The sequence below is a fragment of the Narcine bancroftii genome, chromosome 1 (genome assembly GCF_036971445.1).
Source record: "Narcine bancroftii isolate sNarBan1 chromosome 1, sNarBan1.hap1, whole genome shotgun sequence".
Taxonomy (NCBI): domain Eukaryota; kingdom Metazoa; phylum Chordata; class Chondrichthyes; order Torpediniformes; family Narcinidae; genus Narcine; species Narcine bancroftii.
This window is the reverse complement of record NC_091469.1, coordinates 276,940,759-276,966,059: the sequence shown is the minus strand read 5'-3', so window position 1 is coordinate 276,966,059 and position 25,301 is coordinate 276,940,759. Positions and strand designations below refer to the sequence as shown.

At 38.2% G+C, this 25,301-nt stretch overlaps 1 protein-coding gene across 9 annotated transcripts in view; it reads right to left on the bottom strand.

Annotated features, from left to right (window-relative positions):
* sbf2 (SET binding factor 2) overlaps positions 1-25,301 on the bottom strand; it is a 446,331-nt gene that overhangs the window by 218,304 nt on the left and 202,726 nt on the right. For all 9 annotated transcript variants that reach the window (XR_011345382.1, XR_011345383.1, XR_011345385.1 and 6 more), the window contains 6 exons: positions 19,622-19,754; positions 13,311-13,419; positions 10,447-10,560; positions 5,569-5,646; positions 5,358-5,471; positions 1,647-1,775 (listed from right to left, as the gene is read on the bottom strand). Coding sequence is in view for 5 of the 9 variants with exons in the window: in XM_069900054.1 (XP_069756155.1) it covers positions 1,647-1,775; positions 5,358-5,471; positions 5,569-5,646; positions 10,447-10,560; positions 13,311-13,419; positions 19,622-19,754 (677 nt within the window). In the remaining 4 variants the exon portion in view is untranslated. The remainder of the gene's footprint in view (positions 1-1,646; positions 1,776-5,357; positions 5,472-5,568; positions 5,647-10,446; positions 10,561-13,310; positions 13,420-19,621; positions 19,755-25,301) is intronic.

The window sequence follows — 25,301 nt, the reverse complement described above, 5'->3', positions numbered from 1 at the left end:
TTTAATTTCAAGTATGTTCCATCCTTAATGAACTATCTCAATGTTCATAAGCCACAAGGCATGAACAACAACCTGGACTTTTCCCAAACAGGGAATTTTGATGCCCATGTTTTGAACAACTCTGAAAAGAAAAATGAAATCAGCATTAAAGAAGCTCTGCTTATTTTGCAATATTCTGATAATATATTGGCAGAGCTGTAATTACACAAGTTCTACTGACTACGCTTCCAATTTGGTTGATGACAAACTTGAAAAGATGATTTTATTACATGTGGCATTGCCCACTTGGTCAGGATCTGGCAAAATCACGATTTAAATTCTGGAAAGAGCTTGAACACACTAATTCCAGTATTCAATTATGATCTGCATATTGTCAGGAACTCAAAGTTCAGATTTGTTGACAGAGTGCATGCATGATATCAGATACAACCCCGAGATTCCTGTGTGCCAGGCAGAATTTCTACTTTCATTATTTCTACCTTGCCTTTGTGGAGAAAAAGGAGAGATCCTGACAATTTGAATAATTCGTAACTTGGAAAATATGTTCCAAGGATAACTATATTAAATAGTCATGAATGATCCACTTCACTTTGTTCATCAGTTATTGAATACGGTGCAGATTTATTGAAGATCTCACACATGGGTCTCTTTTAGAAAATGTTCTGTCCTTCAATGTACAAGTTGATGCAAGACTCAAGATGATCACTCAAAATGCAAACAAATCTACTCTGACTTTTTGACATTTACTGCATGAACTGATCTGTTTTTTTAAAAAAGTGATTTCACAGGTAAATAGAAGGCTTCTCCACAATTAGCCCTTGGTCATTCAAACTCCTTCAGGTCAAAGCAGAGTTGAGAGCAAGATAAACACGCCAAAGGAACAGTAACAGGTTTATGGTTCAGACTTTTCCCCACCATTGTCAAATTCACAAGGCATTAGCATTTCTTGACTTCACTATGGTTTTGCTTTTATATAACTACCTGCAAATTTAGTAAAACATTTCATACCCAGCCACAACAAAATATACAATTAGGAACTGAAGAAATGTTTTGCCCCATTATAAAAAGATAAACTACAGAGGTTTTTAAACATGGAGCTCTGGTGTGTAAAAGTTACCACCAATTATTTTCTTTTAAGGAAAAATAAAACTTTAATAATATGATCACAGATTGCATTTCTCAAAATTGGTGAGATGTAATTCTGAAATACTCCAAAGTTTGGAAATGAGCAGTGCAAAACAATTTTTAATGTATAAGACTTTAATTGTGAGGCATCATATTAACTAATTATGCATCCATTCTTTTTGCCAACTTGGAATGGATCTAAACCACAATCAAAATGATGTCCATTGGTCAATACCAAGGCTAAATGGAAAACAATGATGTCAGAAGAGAAAATTCTAGAAAACATACCATTTTTGTCCTCATACCACTGAAAGCAATTCTTGGAAACTCAAATATCAAGTTAAGCTAACAGGACTAGGAATAATTTATAACACATGCACAATATAATTATACAAACTATTTTGATAGCTAAAGACATTGGCACCATAATTTCTGCAACATTTCATAACGTAAAAATTCTAAAATTGCTACCATTAAAAATATTAAAAGGGGATAATAAAGTAATGCTTCAAAATTCTTACATCATCAAATAAATCACAAGATCTGTAGGGAGGTCCCCTTTCTGACACAAATCCTGCAAATGCCATTCCATCAAGAACCTTTGTCAAGAAGTCATTTTCAACCAATCCACGTTGTCCCAGAAAGGCTGCCTGCAATGTAATAAATATTCCCAAATAAGTAACAATGGATTTGCTTGTCACTCAAAATCACATTCATTAGGCAATGTGAGTACAATAACTTGAAAAAATGACAAGCACTTTTGAGTGAATGATAGTGAATCAGTGACCTTGTCAGTGCAATAAATATATAATGGGAATTTTTTTTTAAAAACCACACACAAAGATTTCAATTTATAAGCTTTCTAACAAAAAGTGGGACTATGGCACGTAAAACCAGCATTTTACTTGTGGTTCCCAAATACATTCAAGGCCTATGTAGCTCTTTTTTGCCCATTATCTGCAAAGGTCAGACAAGAAAGGAATTTTTAACATTTAAAACCAGATATGTGTTTACAGCTGAGCTGACAGTCCACAAAGATTATTGGCATGCTAAATCGGAAAGTAAAATAGGTGTCTTCGGAGGTTGATTCCATGTGACATCACTTCACAAAACAGGAAACTTTCCTCCACTTCCAGCTGTACCACTCCCAATTTGGGCAGAAAGGCAATATGTGCCCAAAATGAAAAATTATGTTTTTTGATTGCATTGCAAAATAAAAATGCAAGTCTTTGAAATGCTTTATAAATACTGAAAAGTATCAACAGGGAAAATTTCACAAATTTATCATCTTTAAGATTTATTTTCAAAATTATTCTAGTTCATGACACTCGTCAAACTATAAGTGGGTTATTTCTCTCTATTAGAACCCATGCAGGCGGTGGTGCGACCTGGTACATGAGCTTATTTACTTAACTCATTTTCATCCAGGAATGCAAAACTAAAGTGTGTAAATACCTCCTTGTGTGTGACTCCAAACCTTTTAGAGAGGTTTATTCCCAATGAAGAAAACAATATTATGGTTTTAAATATTTAAAAACACATATTCATATATACATTAAACGCTTAAACTGATCTATTACTTCCCATGCATATTGTTCTTTTGTTAATCCAAGACAATATTTGCTGGTATATAACCAATCATCACCAATATACCTTGTGAGCACTTAACCATATAATTTAAAGATTACCATGCCTGAAAAGGTTTTAAACCACTTTTGAGTATCAGGTGTTTTGACGATTGCTGCTGTTAACCGATGGCAGCGTTCCATGTAGATTTTCTTGATGGTGGGGTGAGTTTTAGCTGTGAGGTACTGGGCTGTGTCCACTACCATTGGCAGGACTCTCCACTTCCCCCATACCAGGCTGTGATGCAGCTGGTCAGCACACTTGCCACTACACATCTGTTGAATTTTGCCAAGGTTTATGATTCATACCAAACCTCTTCAAACTCCTGAAAGAATAGAGGTACTGATGTGCTTTCTTCATAATGACATTCATGTGCTGGGTCCAGGAAAGGTCCTCCAAAATAGTGACTCCAGGAATTTTAAATTTGCTCACCCTCTCCACCTCTGATTCCCCAATAATCAGTGGATTGTACACCTCTGGTTTTCCCTTCCTGAAGTCCACAATCAGCTCCTTGGCTTCGGTGACATTGAGTGCAAGGTTGTTGTTAGTCCACCATTCAGCCAAGTTTTCAATCTCCGACCTGCAGGCTGACTCAGAGAACCTGATAAAACAATCCACAGCTGCAGTATCCTCAACAAATTTGGAGATGGTGTTGTTGTTGTTGTACTGAGCCAACAGTCATTCGTAGATCAGGGGGCAAAGATACACATCCCTGTCACTAAAGAAATGATGAATGGTTTGGCCAGGCAAGATCTTCTGAAAGGATATTACCCAAAACACCATTATTTTGAATAGAGTGGATATGAAGCAAGTTGGTCTGTTATGCCTACATTTGTTTTATCACTCTCTTTGATTGAGGCATGATGCTCAATGACTGATTGTGATTTTTTTTTTGCCTCCAAAATCTCCTCTTCCGAGTCCTCCAAAACTCTGGGGAAGTACCTTCTTTCCTAGTAGATTTATTTACTTTGAAAAAGCTTCCATAAAATTTATAGATTAACAATTAATTTTACTTAGGGGATCTCCATTAGCAAAGAATATTTCAGCTTTTCTTTGCATAGCTACTTCACGAAGAAAAGTTTTACCGTATTCAGCTTTTATTGCAAAACTTGGTCTTTTTCACTGATGATCATCCCTTTTGGCATCTTTCTGCATTTCTTCATGGTCACTCCAGTGAAATCATTCCCCTAGCTCCATGCAGGATTTTTAGATATTCTCACTGCATGCCATTTGCTTTTACATTTATTTAGGAATGCATTTGTTTGGCTGCAATTGCAGAATTTGAGTTCATATTTGGTCCGCTATCTTTCCAGATGTTATTTTTGAGAATTACTTCATGTTCACTTTATGTGCATAACAGATAATTTTTTTTAAGGATGAAGCATGGAAAATATTAATCTATCAATGTGAAAAATATCCTATTGTCAGCATAATTATTAAATTTGTAAAAACACAAGTTTTCTGAAGGATGCTCAAGTTATTGACTTAGACATTGGCACAAAAATATTACCACCAAAGAGAGAAAATTTGCACCATTTTATCACTGCGGTAACAATAAATATGTATTCCACCAACAGGAGTTCGGCTGCCTGCTACTCGGAGAGTATACTTTTCAGAAACCTTCCTCTCATCCTGAAGAATGCTCCTGCTGGTGCTTCAGAAATTAAAAAAAACTCCTGTTGTATAATTTGGTAACATTTATAGTTAAAAGCATGGTGAACACTTTGGCCATTCATACACACTAGTGCCAAATGTCTCCAATTAATGACTAAGTCAGAAAATAACCTCTGCCCTTCTTTTGATATGTAAATGAGGAAAATTCCACAACCCTGAGCCAATTAAAGCATTCCAGGTAGACCCCGACTTACAACAGGGTTCTGTTCTGGGACACACATCGTTAAGTTGAAACAATACCTCATCTACCATTTCTATTTATTTATTTAAACACTGAAAACTCAGGTGTGCAGGCTGCTGGGGAGAGGACCCACGGCCAGGAGCACATATACGCGGCTGGCCAGGGAGAGGGACTGTGGTTGGGAGCTTGGATGCGCGGGCAGCCAGTGCAAGGATCCATGGTCGGGAGTGCGTACGCACAAGCAGTTGGGGAGAGGACCCATGGTCAGGAGCTCAGATGCACAGGTGACTGGGGAGAGGCCCCGCAGTTGGGAGTTTGGATGCCAGGCAGCCTGGGCGATGGGAGCTTGGATGCGTGGGTGGCCTTGGCATCAGGAGCTTCGATGCACTGGCAGCCAGGGAAAGGACCCGCGGTTGGGAGCTCGGATGTGCAGGCAGTTGGGGAAAGTGTCATTTCATCGCGTCACTGCGTCATGTATCACAAGTACAGGGAAACATCGGAACTCAAAATCAAAAGTACACTTTCTGACCATCGTGGAAATTTGTAAGTCAGAACATCATAAGTTGGGGTCTATCTGTACTGCTTTTGCATGCAAATTTAACAATGTTGTCTTGATAAAAATGAGTACCAGTAATTGATGTCTTTCAACACAACCATCTATATTTGAATAATGTCAGCATAACATGACTCCAAATTCTTAAGACAGTGCTAAATAATTTCAAGACCCTTTTGATGATGATTTGTTACTGACCTTGTGAAAGTGTATCACAGGTTCAGGATGAATTCGAATCAGCTGTAGGCATGATCGATACCCCTGAAAGAGCTGTGCAAACAATCTAAGGAATACTGCCCTGATTTCCTTATCCTAGAGTGAAAACATTTAAAAGAATTGCATAAGAAAATTATTAATTTCATGCAATTCAATCACAGTAAAATAAATTTGTTTAACCAGTCATACTCACCAACATTCTAAGATTTGAAGGAGTCGTACGAACAGGAGGAAAAGCATAGTCAGCGACCTCCAAATCTGGATGAATAACCTAAAAAAGTAAATAGCTTCATATCAGATGTCTACCACATTATTCAATAATTTAGTCTCTTCAATCAGCATGGAAATTAGTGTTATTAGAAGAAGTAACTTTCAGCTCAAGTAAATCTGCCTAACTGCACGATAAAACAATGATAAGTTGCAACCTGGAAAATAAGATTATCACTCTTTAATAACAACTCAATGAAAATCAAAGAATTTGATCATGCTAAATTAAAAATACTCAACAACAACAGTATTGGATTAAATCACATGATCAATATCCTACAAAATTATAGCAATTTAACAGATGTACAAATCATTTGGGATTGTAATCTATATCAAGTAGCTGAGCATACAAAACACAGTGAATTATTATGAAATGATTCAGTGCATCGTCATAATAATAATTGTGCTTACACACATTTTTGGCTATAGAACATAGCAAGTGTAAGCTGCAACAAAGGTCCATGAAAAAATGGACATGTTCTTTCTTTTTCAATCTTTTTATTAAGTTTCAGATTAATAAACATAAGAATGATACAAAGAGATCGGGATTGCATTAACAACAGTTAACATATACAAACACAGACATCAAGCAACATATGTAAACTGACCCTCCCAATCTCTTAAATGCCAAATATGAAAAGGAATCAAATTTTAAAATCAAAAATATCCCCCTAACTAAGAAACAAAACAAAAAATAAAATAGAAGCTGGGGTACCACATTTCAGATATTAATTTTGTGGTTAATTCCGCTCCTCTACAGTCGCAAAACAAATGTTGAAAAGGATCAATTGACATCGTATGAAAATGTTGAAAAAAATGGCCCCCCCATGTTTCTTCAAATTTAACCAAAAGGTCAACAGTAAGCTTCCAATTTTTTCTAAATTTAAACATGCGATAGTTAGGGAAAACCATTGAAACGTAGTAGGTGGTTTAAGGTCTTTCCATTTGAAGAGAACGGATCTCCTGGCTATGAAAGTAACAAATGCAATCATACGACAAGCTGAAGCAGAGAAGTGACCAGACTCCAAAACAGCAAGTCCGAAAAGTACAGTATGTTGTTGTAGGTCAATGAGCAAAACTGCTGAAATAATATCAAAAATTTCTTTCCAAAAATTTTTCAGGGAAGGCCAGGACCAAAACATATGTGTCAGGGAATCCACCTCAGAATTACATATGTCACATGATAGTGTTTAAATGGGAGTAAGAACGAGCTAGCTTGTCCTTGGACATATGGGCCCTATGACCACCTTAAACTTTATCAAAGAGTGTTGAGCACACATTGAAGAAGTGTTAACTAATTTGATAAAAAATTTTTCCCATGTTTTTAATAGGTAAAGGTATCTGAAGTTCTCTTTCCCATTCATTCTTAATTTTGTCAGAAATCACTGGATGTATTTTCAGGGTGAAATCATAAATTGTTGCTATTTAACTCTTCTGAAAAGGGTGTTAACATAAAATTTTATTGGTAAGCAGTCTGATGTGGTATTGGAAAAGTAGTTAAAGTAACATTTATAAAGTTCCCAATCTGCAGATATCTGAAAAAATATGATATAGGCAATTTACATGAGACAGATATCCATAAATAAATCGCAAAAACATACTATTCCCTTCGTATTCCATAAAAGAAAAGCTTGATTAATTCTAGATTGTTGAAAGAAAAAAAATTAGATACGACTTGACAAGATAAATTTTCAATCCAAAAAATTTACGAAATTGAAACCATATTTGTATTGAATATTTAATTATTGGATTCATCAATTGTTTATTCAATTTAGTGAGTGCAATGGGGAACAAAATCCCTAAAATAGAAGCCACTGATAACCCCTGCACCAACCTGCAGATTCACCCATCGTGGACATTGAATTTTATCCAAATCTTGTGTCCAGAAAATTATTAATAGAATATTAATTGACCAATAGTAGAATTTGAAATTGGGCATTAGCATCCTTCCTTAATTTCTGTAAATATTTGAAGAAATTCTAGAATATATAATATCAAAAAAGACTTTGGGATGAAGGTTCGAATTGCCTGAATTGGAAATAAGAATTTAGGTAAACTGTGTTAATTAACTGTTAATTTGACCAATGATAAGAACAAAGGATACAATTTAATAAACAATAGTTTAAAATGGTCAATTAAGGGTAAAAAGTTAATTTTAAATAAATCCTTATGCTTCTTAGTGATTTTGACACCCAAATAAGTAAAATGATAAGTAACCAATCTAAATAGAGATTCTTCATAGATTGGAACATACAAATTTTAATGGAAAAAGCTCGCTTTTATTGAGGTTCAATTTGTAACCAGAAAAACTACTAAATTGAGCAAATATTAACAGTACCTGTACTGCAGGGATAGATTTTTCAGGGTTAGAAGTATATAGTAACAAGTCATCAGTATATAGTATCTCATCCCCACAAATAATGCCAAATATATTTGGTGAGTCGCTAAGAGCAATTGCCATGGGATCCAGAGCAATGTCAAATAATAAAGGCCTATAATGGACATTTTCAACATTGTCCAAATCCTTTAAAAAAAATGCTTCAAACAGTTGAAAGTAAAAACTGACAGACAGAATGATTAAATGATGTCATAAAATACTTGATGAGATAAATGGGTTTTTGAGAGGAGGAGGGTTGGAGAGAGGTAACCCTACCCAACTTGCATAATAGAGCAAACAAACAGAGATGCACAGAGTAACTCCAAGTAGCAGATGGTTACAAAAGTGGGTTAATACATAAGCAAGGATGAAGATTCTGAATGTATTATACAAATAGAGAACAGTACCACCCAAAGGAAGAACATTGAGCCCATTAAGTTTGGGCCAACATTCATGAAACTGTCCAATTAGTCCTGCCCTCTTCTCCTGCTTCAAATCTACAAAACCAATTTTGAATTATTATCTTAATACCACAAAATGATATCCACCATACTATCAACCATACTATGAAATCCCACAGAAGACACAGAAACTATTACTCAACCTTTTGGCAACCAGATACAATTGCACTTTAAAGTACCATTTCTGGAACCACTCTCATAAATCTAAATGCCAAATTGCAGTTCATATTGATTTAGTAATTATTTTCTATTGCTTATATTCTTCATACAATCCCAAATGCTTCATTAACTGCTCTGTAAACCTATGCTTTCAATTATTCATGCAACAACACCATAATGGAACCATAAATGTTCCATTATTGCCGCTTATTGTCACTTAATACTACATATAGAATGTAATATATATTGTCTACCATATGGCAGAGTCACCACTTTGTCCAGCACCCCTCACAGAACCTACAGCACCTCGTGTTCCTAGGCCATCTCTCCTCCAAGTTCTGACCAGTCCTGAGCCTGCTTAGCTTCCAAGATCAGGCAATCTCAGGCTATTAGGTGCTAGTAGGTAGGTCTGTACATTCCTACCTGCTTTTAACATTTTACTATTTATTTTCTATTCTTTCTCAGCTCCTGTTATCAGATTACACCACTTTTTACTTTTTGCAATGATCACTTTTTTATTGCATTTCATTCTTTATATTTCTATGGTCTTAGTTATAACTTGATTCATTAGCTCAACTAAGGTACTAAAGTGAAAGCAAGTGGTGTTATAGAAATAGGCCATGGTGTAGCATAAAAATTAGGTTCTATTACACCATGTTTTTGAGAATTCTTTAAGCCAATTTCTCTGAGAATTATAAAAGAATGAAAATCCAGGACTTAGTGCCACTTGGACAGTAAATATTACTGCAAACAAAAATTGTTTAAAAATTGTAATTTCCCCCTTTTTTTTACCTACTTGCTTGGAGCTGTAAAATCACCATCAAGACAAATGGACACAAAGATCCTGGGAAAGGGAGGTCATAGTAGTTTCAGAATCCATGAGTATATTTGCAAATGTAGAGTGCAGTGGTGGCATATACTGACAGATTTACTATCATGAGTCTCTTCGCAAGTACATGACTTCTACATTTGGATGTGCTTACACAATTATTAACAACATTATGTCATGAACTGCTGGCATTCAACAAGATTTGTTTCAGAGGTTCTCAATCACTCTCTTTTCATCAGGTGCCCAGAGAGAAAATTGTACATTTTGATATTTGCAATGAACTAAATATTGAATTTAATCAATTCACTATGGACACACGTAAAAATTAGACTAATGGTATACAAATACAAGGGACAAAATTGTTGGGCAGGAAACTAGTTTGAGCCAGATTAAACTTGAAGAAAGAGAGAGCAGATGTGCGACCATAGCTGAAGTCAGAGCGTAGAGAGTTTTATTTTACAGGAGGATGTGCATCAGCTGTTTTTGATATTGACCACTGCACAGGTGAGGGTTACTTGTGCAGTTCAGAGCATGAAAACATAGAGTGCAGATGGAGTGCACCATGAAGCAGGGGTTTTTAGTATGGTTGTGGATTTTGAAATGCCAGGGATAGAGGTGGAAAAAAACAGTAAAATGGCACAATTTTTAGAATAGTCCAAAGCTGAGAAATGAAAGAAAGTAGAGATTCGAGGATGAGCAGGAAAAGAGTGAAATGGGAGGAAAAGAAATGAGATAAAGAAACAAAAATAAATTGTGTTCACTCAAAATCTGTTGAGAATACAAACAATTGAGAAAAAAAAGCATGATGCTAGATTTTATTATTAAATTGGGAAGGGGGATCAATTATTAAAATTATTCCCACGCCAATTATATAGGTACAAGAAAAGACCAGTCACCTTATTCAATAACCTAAATTCCAAATACTAATAAATGCCAGTTAAATATTTTAATAACATTGTCATCAGAAATCCAACTTACAAGAGAAAGTGCTTCTTGTGTTTGATGTAAAAGAGGCTCTGGCAACTGAGATAGGTGAATACATTCTGGAATTTTAATAGTACCTCCATCCAAATCAGCAATAATTACATCCAACTAGAAAAAGAAAATAATTAAATATAGCATCTCTGAGCTCAAGAAAATAGATGGCGTGCAAATTTCGTCACAGGCCAGATTATTTGTAAACTTTACAGAACTTTAAAAATATATATATTGGCACAGACATTAGCAATCTTACAGACATGTCAATCAAAGCATCCATATTGTATTTGTCTTCACACAAGCATTCATCTCAATCCTAAAAGTCAACCCTGAACACCTATTCATGATAATAAAAACACACTGAAATGCTGGAGGAACTCAGCCAGTCTTTTCAGCGTCCATTAAAAGCAAAGATATAATGCCAAAGTTTCAGGCCTGAGCCCCTCTTCAAGGAATAAGCAAAATGAACCAGAAGCAGGAAATTTCAGAAAGTCTCAGAATTCAGACATCGCTGGCTGGGGGAGGAATCCAGACCAACAAAAGGTGTTAATTGGATGTGATAAAGGACAAGGTAAGAATTTATCATGTTTGTGCGAAAGGAAGGGAGAGAAAGCTGGGAGAAGATGATAGAGGAAGAAATGAGGTGGGGAAGGGGGTTTTAACAAAAGCCAGATAAGTCTCTATTAATGTCATCTGGTTGGAGGGTGTCCAATTGGAAGATGAGGTGTTGTTCCTCCAATTTGCTGTCTGGAAGTGCATGAGACCATGGATAGGCATGTCAGCAAGGGAATGGGGTGGGGAATTGAAATGGCTGATCCCTTTTCTTCTAACAACTCTAACCTCTTCAATCACCATCTATGGTTTTTGAGTCTTGCATTCAAATGTATATGAATGTCTCAGTTACTAAAAATGCCCCAGTACCAATACTTGAAATGTACACTTTTCTTGCGGATAAGACTGCTAATTGCATAAAATTTCAATTCTCTCATAGATATCCAGTGCAGTGTTAAAGTACATAATTTCCACAACATTTTGCGACTATTTCCAGATCACAGAAGTATTAAATTTCAAATGGACTGTGTGACAGAGAATATAGATGCGTTTTTGGGAGATAAATTGGGAAAGGTTTGTTAGAGTAGGTCATATACAAACATTTTAAATCAGATATAATTTAAAATACTGGAGCTCTGCTAATGCTAAACATTTCAGCTCCACAGCTTTTGCAAGAGCTTTGGATAATGCCCAAGAGAATTCACCAATGGATTGTTGTTTACAAAAAGGCAACAGATGAAAGAGCTTGTTGGAGCCGCTTCTGTCTGGAGCTATTCTAGGAGGGTCATGTAGTTTGGCAAGCAGAGAGTCAAACAGGCATGCGTGTGTGGGTGCGTGTGTGAGAGAGAGAGAAAGACAGACACAGAGATCACCTACAGTGTTACAGCCAGCAGAAATAGCTGGGACTGGGACTGGAATAGGACAAGCTGGCAAGTTTGTGGAAAGCCCCATTTGGAAGACGGGTTTGTTCAGCCTGGTCAAAGCCCCTGTGATTCATGCAAGAGAGGACTGGCTGTCTAATTTAACTTGGAGTAAGAGAAACAAAAAGGGACTCTTTGGTGACCTGAAAGAAAGAGGTTATCACCCAGAGAACCCTGAAGGGGGTAAGTTTCATCAACAAGACACGAGAGTGGCTGATTAAAAAGGAATCTGTTGTGGATGTCCTGGAACAACAAATCTCTCTCAAAACCAACAAGAACCTTCCTGAGCAGTAATCATTTACCTTTCAAGCACGAAATCCTGGTGAATTTTATAAATGTTAAATTCTGTACATAGTATTAGAATTGCCTGCAACCAGTGAACTTGGAGGAATGAGAAGTGAGATTGGACTGTGAACCAAAGAACTTTTCTGAACTTACACAAACATTACATACATGTGCACTTAGAATTAGAAGGGGGTTAATTTAGGTTAGTTAAGTTAAAGTGTGATTCTGTTTTCATGTTTAAAAAGAATTAAAAGCAACTTTTGTTTAAGTAATCATTTGTCTTGGAGATATCTATTGCTGCTGGGTTTATGGGTCTTCTGGGCTCGTAACAATTGCAATACCAATAGTAATACTGGATATGGGATGTCATGACTCGATTACTGAAATGAAAATTGAGGTTCTGAACTATTCATCTCGAGTCTAGACAATGAGTTTGACTCCCACAGTGAAAAATTTAAATTCAAGATAGTAAATAGATTTTCAATTTTCAAAAAAATGTTTTACTAAGACTAGCTGCAGGATTGGCTTTTTAATGCCAATCTTATTTGCAACATCCATTAAACAAGGAAATCATCTGATCCGTCCTCCAGATGTAACAGATGAGCAATTATTTTTGACCTGCAAATGTAAAAGGTCCACATTCTGTGAATACCAAAAAAATCTCTCAGGCTGATGATTATCCTGATACCACGCACATCCTCCTCCCATTAGTCAACCAACGTTTCTATTCAATTCTAGTTTCAGCATTTCCAGAGGAACTACATTACTCTCACAAGATGCTTTGATTAATTGCTGACTTTAACCAACTCCAGTGTCATGTGGAGGATTTGCAAGAAAAAGATGTTTGTGAAAATTTAATCAAAATTGATTGCCCTGAATTTTAATCACTCAGGGATCGAACATGCAAAGTAATACTAATCAACTTAATTAATTGAGCACATTTCAACAATTTTCAACTTGTAGACAATTCAGATCCAGCAAGAAGTATGAAGCCAGGGAATAAAAAAATGTTTTGGTAATAATGTATATATGTGTGGTGTTGCACAAAATCTATCAAAACGCTAAAAATGCTCTTCAAAACAAACATACAAATGGGCTGCAACATACCAGTTCATGAATTTCACTGTGAAACATGGAGTGTACGCCAATGATAAATGGAGTTGGTGAGCTTAATACTTCCAAGAGCCGTGCAGGGAGAATCGGAATGTAAGGGTAACTGGGGAAAAACAAAGAGGAAATACAATTGGCAGCATTAATCACATCTTACAGAGAGAAAAAAATTTGACTATTTTTTTTTCTTCTGTGCTCTCAGTCAGTACAGCCTTGGGGAGTTTTATCAACAGATTTTAATAAGTAACAGATATAAACTCAGCTTCTTTATGGATTTATTGGTAATAAAATGCTTTTGCTGGCATGCAATTTTCATATTTTAAATAAATGCAAAAAAATTAAACAATTGTAAAAATCTTGGTTTGATAATTTAAACATGTATAGTTTTAATACAATAAAATCTCAACAAAGCCAGTTAAAGAATCTCCCAGTATAAATAAAATTCATGCTAAAGGAAATACTAGATTGCCAGACACTCTTCCATAAACAAAAAAATGTTTTTAAAAATATCCCATTTAATTGACAGCCAGGACTGGAATATCTTTTAAGTTTGTAAAATATTACACAAAAAGCTTCAGAAAATTAAACAATGCCTTAATTCTTGCTAAATGTTGTGTTTTACCACAAAACACAGAGCCTCTATTTTTTAAAGATACAAAATTCCTGGAAGAACTCAGCAGGTCCTGCAGCGTTCAGGCCTAAAATGTGGCTTATCTATCTTTACCTCCTATGAACGCTTCAGGACCTGCTGAGTTTCTCCAGAAATTTTGTGTATTTACTACAATCACAGCGCCTGCAGACTTTTTTGCTTCACAACCTTTTATTGTTTGTTCAATCTAGAATTTAACAATTTCAGACAACTATTGACTAATTTGCATCAAGCTTGGGCTGTTCTTGTGCCAGAACAGCCGATGGAAATATTCTGCAGGTCACGTGGCATCTATGAGACAGAATGGGATCTCTGGTTTAATCCTTTTGTTTATCGCATTTATCAAGGCAGTGAATTAAGAGCTGAAATGTTTAATTAGGAATGGAACAAAAGCATAGTATATGGGGAAATGGTGCAAATATGCTGTTTTATGTCATGATCCTCATAATTATCTATGGAGTAAATTTGAATATTTTGTGTTCTTAATTTAATAAAACCATAAGAAATACCTTCCAAATCAGGAACAGTTTGATGGTTAATTAGAATCATTTTGGAGCTGGAATGATTATTCCCAGTTCAATTACATACAAGCACTTTCTATTAAATGAAGAATAAGATTTATCATTACCATTATTTGGCCCATGATGCAATGCACAGGGTTCAAAATTATTATAATGGAATTAATCACTGTTGGCTGCATTTTAACAAAATCCTTCATTCTTCATTCATGGGAGTTGATGGACAGTTATTGTCTATCTTGCCCAAGGGAAAAAATGTAGATGTTATAAATCAGAAAAAGCAAAAGATGCTGGAAATACTCAGCTGATCAGGGGTATCTATGGAGAGAGAAGCAGAGTTATTGAGTTCAACAATGACCTTTTGTCTGAAACCAGAAAAAATGCAGAGAAGAGCAAGGTTGGCCAGGACAGAGGAAATGCCTGAGATACAGTGGAGACCAACAGAAAATGGATGACACATGATAAAGTTGACTGATAGAGTGAAAAATAGCTTGTTAACAGCAACTACTCTGTCACTGGGTAAGTAGAGAGATAAATATCAGAAGAACTCTGACTGTGGCAGTTGCTAGTAATCTTAAATAAAGGGGAATGGCAAACGCAACAGTGGGTTAAAAAAAGTAGAACTAGCTAGAGTATGAAAAACAAAAAAAAAATACAGATGCTGGAAAGCTGAAACACCACAGAAATGCTAGATGCACCCATGCTTCAACATAGAGAAACAGAAATGAAGTTCCAAGTCAGTGATTGACATTCTCACCCCTCTCAATACTCTATGGGCCAAATAATGGTAATGATAAATGTTATTCTTCATTTAATAGAAAGTGCTTATATGTAACTGAACTGGGAATAATCATTCCAGCTCCAAAATGATTCTAATTAAACATCAAACTATTCCTGATTTGGAAGAAACTGGTAGGTATTTCCTTTGGTTTTGGTGAAATTAAGGTCACAAAATATTTAAATTTCTTTGGCTTGGCTTCACGGACGAAGATTTATGGAAGGGTATGTCCACGTCTGCTGCAGGCTCGTTGGTGACTGATAAGTCCGATGCGGGACAGGCAGGCACGGTTGCAGCGGTTGCAAGGGAAAATTGGTTGGTTGGGGTTGGGTGTTGGGTTTTTCCTCCTTTGTCTTTTGTCAGTGAGGTGGGCTCTGCGGTCTTCTTCAAAGGAGGTTGCTGCCCGCCGAACTGTGAGGCGCCAAGATGCACGGTTTGAGGCGATATCAGCCCACTGGCGGTGGTCAATGTGGCAGACACCGAGAGATTTCTTTAGGCAGTCTTTGTACCTCTTCTTTGGTGCACCTCTGTCTCAGTGGCCAGTGGAGAGCTCGCCATAGAACATGATCTTGGGAAGGCGATGGTCCTCCATTCTGGAGACATGACCCACCCAGCGCAGTTGGGTCTTCAGCAGCATGGATTCGATGCTTGCGGACTCTGCCAGCTCGAGTACTTCGATGTTGGTGATACCGGTAGAGGACCCATGATTCAGAGCCGAACAGGAGCGTGAGTATGACAACGGCTCTGTACATGCTGATCTTTGTATGTTTCTTCAGGTGGTTGTTTTTGCAGACTCTTTTGTGTAGTCTTCCAAAGGCGCTATTTGCCTTGGCGAGTCTGTTGTCTATCTCTTTGTCGATCCTTGCATCAGATGAAATGGTGCAGCCAAGGTAGGTAAACTGGTTGACCGTTTTGAGTTCTGTGTGCTCGATGGAGATGTGGGGGGGCTGATAGTCATGATGGGGAGCTGGCTGATGGAGGACCTCAGTTTTCTTCAGACTGACTTCCAGGCCAAACATTTTGGCAGTTTCCGCAAAACAAAACATCACGCGCTGGAGAGCTGGCTCTGAATGGGCAACTAAAGCGGCATCGTCTGCAAGGAGTAGTTCATTGTCAAGTTGCTCTTGTGTCTTGGTGTGAGCTTGAAGGCGCCTCAGATTGAAGAGACTGTCATCCGTGCGGTACCAGATGTAAACAGCGTCTTCATTGTTGAGGTCTTTCATGGCTTGTTTCAGCATCATGCTGAAGAAGATCGTAAAGAGGGTTGGTGCGAGGATGCAGCCTTGCTTCACGCCGTTGTCAATGGAGAAGGGTTCGGAGAGCTCATTGCTGCATCTGACCCGACCTTGTTGGTTTTCGTGCAGTTGGATAACCATGTTGAGGAACTTGGGGGGGCATCCGAGGCTCTAGTATTTGCCAAAGCCCTTTCCTGCTCACGGTGTCAAAGGCTTTGGTGAGGTCAACAAAGGTGATGTAGAGTCCTTTGTTTTGTTCTCTGCACTTTTCTTGGAGCTGTCTGAGGGCAAAGACCATGTCAGTAGTTCCTCTGTTTGTGCGAAAGCCGCACTGTGATTCTGGGAGGAGATTTCCGGCAACACGAGGTATTAGTCTATTAAGGAGAATCCTAACGAAAATTTTGCCTGCAATGGAGAGCAGAGTGATTCCCCTATAGTTTGAGCAGTCTGATTTCTCACCTTTGTTTTTGTACAGGGTGATGATGATGGCATCACGAAGGTCCTGAGGCAGCTTTCCTTGGTCCCAGCAGAGCACGAAAAACTCATGCAGTTTGGTATGCAGAGCTTTGCCGCCAGCCTTCCAGACCTCTGGGGGGATTCCATCCATACCTGCTGCTTTGCCATTTTTCAGTTGTTCAATTGCCTTATATGTCTCTTCCCAGGTAAGGACTTCATCCAGCTCTAGACTCAAGGGCTGTTGAGGGAGCTGGAGCAGGGCGGATTCTTGGACTGAGCGGTTGGCACTGAAAAGGGATGGGAAGTGTTCTGACCATCGATTGAGGATGGAGATCTTGTTGCTGAGGAGGACTTCACCGTCTTAGCTGCGCAGAGGGCTTTGGACTTGGGGTGAGGGGCCGTACACCGCCTTTAGTGTCTCATAAAAACTCCTGAAGTCGCCAATGTCGGCGCTAAGCTGGGTTCGTTTGGTGAGGCTAGTCCACCACTCATTTTGGATCTCCCGGAGTTTGCGCTGAAGATGGCTGCATGTGAGACAGAAGGCTCGTTTTTATCTCTGGCCAGGAAGGCTTTGCAAGGTGAGCCTGGTGGGCAGATCGCTTCTTTGCCAGCAGCTCCTGGATTTCCAGGTTGTTTTCATCAAGCAAGTCCTTGTTTTTCCTGGAGGAGAAGCCCAGTACCTCTTCAGTGGATTGCAGTATGGCCATTTTCAGCTGATCCCAGAGGGTTTCAGGAGTCCGTGAGGCACTTTGCATCCTCGAGCTTTGCTTGGAGGTTTGCCTGGAAGTTTCCTCTCACTATGTCTGACTGCAAGTTTCCAACATTGAACCTCTTTCTGGGGGCTCCACTGTTCTTGAACTTTGGCTTGAAGTGAAGGTTGAGCTTGCAGCGAACAAGTCAGTGGTCAGTATGGCATTCCGTGCTGGGCATGACCCTGGTGTGGAGCACATCTCATTTGTCTCTTCCTCGTACCAGAACGTAGTCCAGGAGGTGCCAGTGTTTGGATTGGGGATTTATCCAGGTAGTCTCAGGCTGTCTCTCTGCTGGAAAAGGATGTTAGTAATGACAAGCCGCTGTTCTGCGCAGAGTTCCAACAGGAGGCGCCCGTTGTCATTGCACTTGCCGCCCATGCTTGCCAAGGATTCCTGGCCAGGTTTCTGGGTCTTTGCCAACGCGAGCATTGAAGTCGCCAAGGATGACAACCTTGTCGGCTGTGGATGAGGTTGCGCAGATCAGTGTAGAACTTGTCCTTTTCCGCTGGTTCCACCTGAAGGGTTGGAGCATAGACACTGATGAGAGTGATGTGTTGCTTGTTTTGAAGGGGGAGTCGCATGGACATGATCCGGTCAGAGTGGCCTGTCGGGAGGTTTTCGAGTTTGGAAGCAATGGAGTTCTTGACCATGAAGCCAACACCAGATAGGCGTCGTTCAGCCTGAGGCTTGCCAGACCAGTAGAGTGTGTAGCCCGCGCCGTGTTCTTGGAGGCTCCCTACATCTGCAAGGCGGACTTCGCTGAGAGCGGCTATGTCGATGTTGAGTCTGAGGAGTTCGTGTGCAATGAGGGCAGACCGACGTTCAGGTCGGTGGCTGTCAGCCTTGTCTAGCATGGTTCTGATGTTCCAGCATGCTAGCTTGAGTTTGTTTGCATCTTTTGAGGGGGAGGATGTGGACCAGTCCTCGGGCCTGCGCAAAGGAGCTTTTAGGTGGAGTGCAGTATGCGCAGTACTGGCCCCACCCTTTACACCCATGGTTCGTGTGCCGTGGCCAAGCAAGCTGGGACGTGGCAGCGAGGTCCTTGTGTCGTAGGTTTTATATTGGAGTGACCTTCTCCTATGCAGGTTGCTTAACCGGGCTGAAGAGGCCTGCCTCCCCTTTTAGGTCGGACCATTTCTGGAGATCTACGACCGCTGTCCACAGTTATGGAGTGGTGCGCCCTGGAATCGGCCTGCGTGCGTTTACTCCTGCCGCGGCCGAGTAAAGGGGATGCAGCATTGGTTGAGGATCAGAAAGAAAAGTTCTAGTAAATTTTTTTTTTAAAGACTGGAGAGAACTCTGCAATGGAGTTCACAGTTGTTAGTGTTTAGACTATTGGTTTTGAGGTATGTATTAAACTCTGAAATACACTAAACAGTTCTCATTGACCGCTCCCGGCCTGGGGCTCGGCTGCCAACGGTCGGGCTGTGCGGGCTGCCGGGGTTTGCCTGGTGATGGTAGCCTGTGTTCGGTGCTTGGGAAGCGGTGTGGGCAGGCTCGGTCTCGGCTGGCTGTCTCTCCCCGCGATGCGACCGTTACCTCAGGCGGACTCAAGCAGGACCTCGAGCCCCCCCCCCCCCCCTTCCCCGGTCAGCAGCGGGTCCTCGGGCCTCCGGCGGCAGCAACAACAGGACCTCGGGCTCCAATACTCCATAGATAATTATGAAGATGGTGACATAAAACAGCATATTTGCACCACTTCTCCATATACTATACTTTTGTTCCATTCTTAAATAAACATTTCAGCTCATAATTCACTGCCTTGATAAATGCAATAAACAAATTATTAAAAAGCTGAATCTATAAATTATTATTTATGCATATTAGTAACTGAGACATTATGAGACTCTCCATAGGGGAAAATGCTATACTATAAATTACAGTATATAAAATAATGTGTAATAGGAATTAAAGTATCACCTATATTTCAGAGGGAATATTAAAGACTCTAATGCTCTGGATGCCTCTCCAAGCCGCTGATAGCTCGTGGAGTGAAAAATAATCTTGTTTTCTGTAAGCATGGCACAGAAAAGGCTGAACACTTGTTGAATCCCTTTGAATAGAAAAGATTAATTAAAATGACATGCAACCCAAAAACATTACAAGTATTTACAACTTAGTGTCTGGAATATTGACAATCTAATGTTTGTTAATTTGAATGAATTTTCTACATTAATATATTTTGTACATTCTTTGTTTCAACCCAAACCAAAATACACAAGATCAACAATCCATTTATTTTACTTTTTAATGTTATATACTTGAATGATGTACATGGTCATAATTATGATGCACTCATACTAACATTAATTTACCTCAAATGGCTCAATAACATCATTCTACTCAAATCTTGCCCAACTAAAATATGACGACAGTACTTTTAAATCCATCCTAGAATTTTGAAGAAAATGCAAGAGAACTGATCATAATTTCCTAACGTCATTTGGATACAGCAAGTGGAGCAGGTGTTCAAAAAGTGAGGAAGGACAAGTCTACCAATGCGGGCTTGCTCGCTTCGCCTCAGTGCTAGAAAATATTTCAGAACTCTGGAGCGAAATTGAAAAGGTAACCCAGCATGGATTGATTTAAAGCAAATCTTATTTAATTATTATTCCAGAACTTGCTTTGAGGTAACAAATTAAGTTAATGCAGTTGATGCAGTGTTCACAGATTTCCAGAAGGCATTTGATGAATACCATACAAGAGGTTAAGCAAATTAAATGAAACACATTGTGTAAAAGGGATATGGATCACATGCATAAGATAATGGCTTGGTGACAATCAGTTGTGAAAGGTTACTTTTCAGTCTGGAAGATGGTGAATAGTCCCAAGTGATTTTTTTTTTTACATGAAAGAGCAAGTCTCGGGGTTCATTTAAAAAAAATTAAATGACAAAACCTTGGCAGCATTGTTAACTGAAGAGAAAATAACAAGAAGCTAGTAGAATAGGCGGGCACATGGAAGATGAAGATTAATTTGGAAAAGTAAGAGGTAATACATTTGACATGGAGAATGAAAATAAATAATGTACATAAAATGATGTTGTTCTAAATGGGTTACAGAAACAGATGGATGCAAAAGTTAAGAAAAGTGGTAGAGCAGATTGAGCAAGTTGCTAATAAGGCATATGCAATTCTGAACATTATCATTACCAATGCAGTATTCAGAACTTTCAAAACACACCACTCCAGTCTCAAATAGAGTACAATGCTCCACTCTAGTTGCCTTATTTCAGAAAGGATGTGAAGTCCAGAAAAGATTTAAGAGTAAAACATTTTTAATTTTTTAAACATTAGTTAAGAGAATGGTTCCTGGAAATCAAAAGGATACAGCACCTGGGACTGATTTCTTTCAAGAAAGCTGAGGAGAGATCTCAAAGAACAATATGAGGGGTCCTAATGGTCTGTATAGTGGGAGGCTGTTTCTACTGGCGTAGTTGTCAAGAACTAGAGGTCATACATATAAAATAAAGGGGATGAGATTTAACAGTAACATGAGAATTTATTTTTACATGATGTGGTTACATCTAGAATGCACTGCCTGCAGATTCCATTGTGGCTTTCAAAAGGGAACTAGATAAACACATAAATGAAGAAAATGTTTGCAAGGCTAATGAGAAGGGGACACCATGATATACTCCAGTAGAGAACTGGTACCAGATTAATGGGTCAAATGGCTTAATTCTATGCTGTAATCGATGATTAGACTTGAAATTACAATAGGGTTGAACATACTCAGAGTTATTTTTACTTAGAATATTAAAAACAAGTACTTTCAATATCAGCAACCAAAACAATAAAAATAAAACTTTCATGAATCCTAAATTACTTCAAAAAGTAATATTGACATTTTTTTAAATATTTAAATGCCATTGTTTTATTTTAAGATATATTTCATGCTTGATAGACATGGCCTTGCTTTTAAATCTACCTCCACTAGAAAGAAAAAAAAGCAGTCATGGAGCCCAGTTTTGACTTTGCTGCAAATTGAAATGAAGGCCAAAATGCATCATTACACACATTCCATTTGAAGTATGCAGTGAACTATCTACAGATCCCATGAGGCAGCTTTTCCTATGTTTTTAATAGAATTCCTTATGTTTTTAATTAGCCCATAGTCGTGAAAGTACAAAATAAGTAATGCACAAAAACAAACTTTTGCAAAACAAAATATTGTGGTACTAATTTTTAGACTATTGTTCACAAATGTTATTTTGTAATGTATTGATCAGTGTTCTTTGACCACATTTCCTCAAGTATATCGTGCGACCTGGCATTGGTCATGCATGTTTCCTGTTTTGCTTGTTGCAGTGGAGCAACTCATTCCATCTGAGGTGAATAATATCCCTCAAGATCAGTGGCATTTTTTTAGTCACCCACATACCATGTATCAGAAAATTTTCTAATACTTACAGAAAAAAAAACTATGTTAACACAATTACTTTACAATTCCTCTTCTCCACAAAATCGCCCTGAATTCCATGCATTTTTCCACAATCAAACATTTCTTGTGATAAATATACCAATAAATGTTTGAGACTTATGTAAACAGGAGCAATGAATAACTGAACATTAATGTCATAAATTTCTATCAGAAACATTTACATTCAGTTCAAGGTCAATAGACTATTGGTGCTCAGTTCTAAGGTAAAATATGTTCTTCTGCCCAATCTTGTATCCCTGTTTGGACAATCTGTTATTTCATATCGAGTAACAAAGATCACTCTTCATTTAAATTAATTTTCAAAATGGTTCCAAACAGAATTTCATTGATCAGATGATTTTTATTGTCTAGAATAGCCAAATTATTTTTTCTACAAAATTATTTACTCATGTCTGTAAAATTCTTGATATACTTATCACACAGGTAAGTTATTTTGACTATTCTACAGCAACATATTTTAAATCCTTTTGCTGTTCTGGGAAAAGAAAATAAATCTTATTTTATTGGGTCATTAGCTTTCCAATTTGTGCCCATTGTTCAACCGTGTAAGAGGTTTTGAGAATAAAAGAGGTGAAGCTGGGTCTTTGGTAGAGCATTAGGTGGATAAGGCTCCAGTGTCCAGTGGGAATATTTCCCAGGTTATGAAAAGAGACAACAGAAAAGATTGTTAGAGCATTGGTGAAGATCTTGTGTTCGCACTAGCAACAGGAAAGGACTCAGAGGACAGGAGAATAGCCAATGTTTTTTCTTTGTTCAAGAAGTGAAATAGGGATAATACAGGACACTATAAATCAATTAGCCTCATATCAGTGGTGGTGGAGAGGATACTCGGAGATACAATTTACACACATTTGGAAAGGTATGGCCAGATTAGGAACAGTCAATATGTCTTTGTGCAGAGCAGTTGTGGTCTTACAAACTTAAGTTTCTTGAGAAGGATTAAGGTGTTTGATGAAGATGGGGCATTGGATAATGTCTACATGGACTTCAGTAAGGCACTTGACAAGGTCTCTTAGGTAGGTTTATCCGGAAGGCACAGATGCAGGGGATTCATAGTGAATTGATAGTTTGAATTCAAAACTGGCTTGCCCTTGGAACACAGAGGGTAGTAGTCGAAGGGCATTATATTGCGTGAGATCCGTGACCCAAGGTATTTTGCAAGGATTGGTATTGCTATTAGTGAAATAAACATGCACAAAAGCAACATTGACTGTCACTAACCTGACCATGCCTTTCCAAATGTGTGTAAATCATATCCCTAAGTATGCTCTCCAATAGCCCATTCCCCACCACTAATATGCACATCTATTTATAGTGTCCTGTATTATCCCTATTTCACTTCTTGAACATTGCAAAAGATTGGCTATTCTCCTGTCCTCAGTTCTTTCCTGTTGCTAGAGGATTTAAGTATTAGTATGTCTCCAGATGTCACAAAGCAGGCTTTCAAATAATACAGCAAAAATATAGATCACCTACTGAAATGCAGCAATTATCAAAGACCCTCACCACCCAGCACATGCTCTGTTCTCGCTGCTGCCATCAGGAAAGAGGTATAAGTGCCAAAAGCCTCGCACCACCAGGATTAGGAACAGCTGCTACCCCTCCACCATCAGACTCCTCAACGACAAACTCTTTCAGAGACTCATTTAAGGACTCTTACTTGTGCACTTTATTGATTTTCTTTTTTATTCTCTCTGCATTGCACAGTTTATCTTTGTTACCTATTTGTAGTTCTTTATTTGTTTACATGTATACGTTATTTACACTACCAATAAGTGGTAATTCTGTTACACCCACAGGAAAAAGAATACGTGATGTCATGTATGTACTCTGACAATAAATCTGAAATCCAAAATTGGCAGAGAAATGGTAGATGGAGGTTAATCTGGACAAATGTGCAGTGTTGCACTTTGGGAATTCAGATGGAAGTGGAAAGTATATGGTTAATGGCAGGACTCAAAACAGCATTCATCTGCAGAGCAATCTGGGGACCCACATCCATAGCACTTTAAAAGTGGCTATTCAAGCAAATAGGGCGATAAAGAAGACATATGACAGGTTTACCTTCATTAGACTGGCCACTGAGTAAAAGAGAAATTAAGTCATGTTAGAGACACATTAAATTTTTGTAAGGTGATAATTGGAGTATTATTCTGGTCATCCATTACATGTAAAGGCTTTGGAATGGGTACAGAAGCAATTTACCAGGATGCTGCCTGGATTAGAGAGTATGAGCTTTAAGGAGAGGTTGGATCAATTTGAGTTGTCTCCTCTGCAGCAAACTTCTGAAAGAAGTTTATCAAATTACGAGAAGCACAGACATGGTAGACAGTCCGAATTCTTTTTCCCTGGATAAAAAAGTCAAAAACTAGAGCTGCATGTTGAAGGTAAATGAGGAGAAATTTGACAGAGATGTACGGGGCTTTTTTTTTCACACACACGGTAGGTGGTAGGTGCCTGGAATAGACTGCCAAAGGTAGTAGGGGAAGCAGACAGGATAATAGCATATAAGAGACTGTTAGACAAACATATCAATTGGCAGGGAATGGGGGAAATGTATCAGGTGCAAATACAGAGATTTAGTTGAATTTGGCATCATGTTTGGCACAGTCAATGTGAAACAAAGTGTCTGGCCTGTGCTGTACAGTTCAATGTTCTGTTCCAAGTACCTTCTAGCAAACATCTTCCTTTTAACTGTTTACACAGAAATAATTTTAAATACAGTAAAAGCCATTATCTTGAATTCAAGTGACCGACCGGCAGCCTCAAGCAACCAGCAAAATAAAAATTGCAGAAAATAAATAGGTAAAAATTACTGAAGTATAAAATTGGCATGATTCGTTATTATTTCACCAATCTTTCAAAACCCAATCTCAAGCAACTGGAAAATTCACTTATCTGGCATCAACCAATCCCCACAGATGCCAGATACCAGGGGTTTTACTGAATATATAATTGTCAATATACAACTGTAACATAATAATATGCTGTAAATTTTGTCTCCTGTATTACTTCTTATCTATAGTTATTTTAAGCAGATGTTGAGGACCCTTGGGCATATTCTGAAATCGTGATCACATTTACTTCACGCATTTACATTGCTGAAATGCAAATTAATTTCCTGCAGTATAAAAAAAACTCACAAATGACAACCACT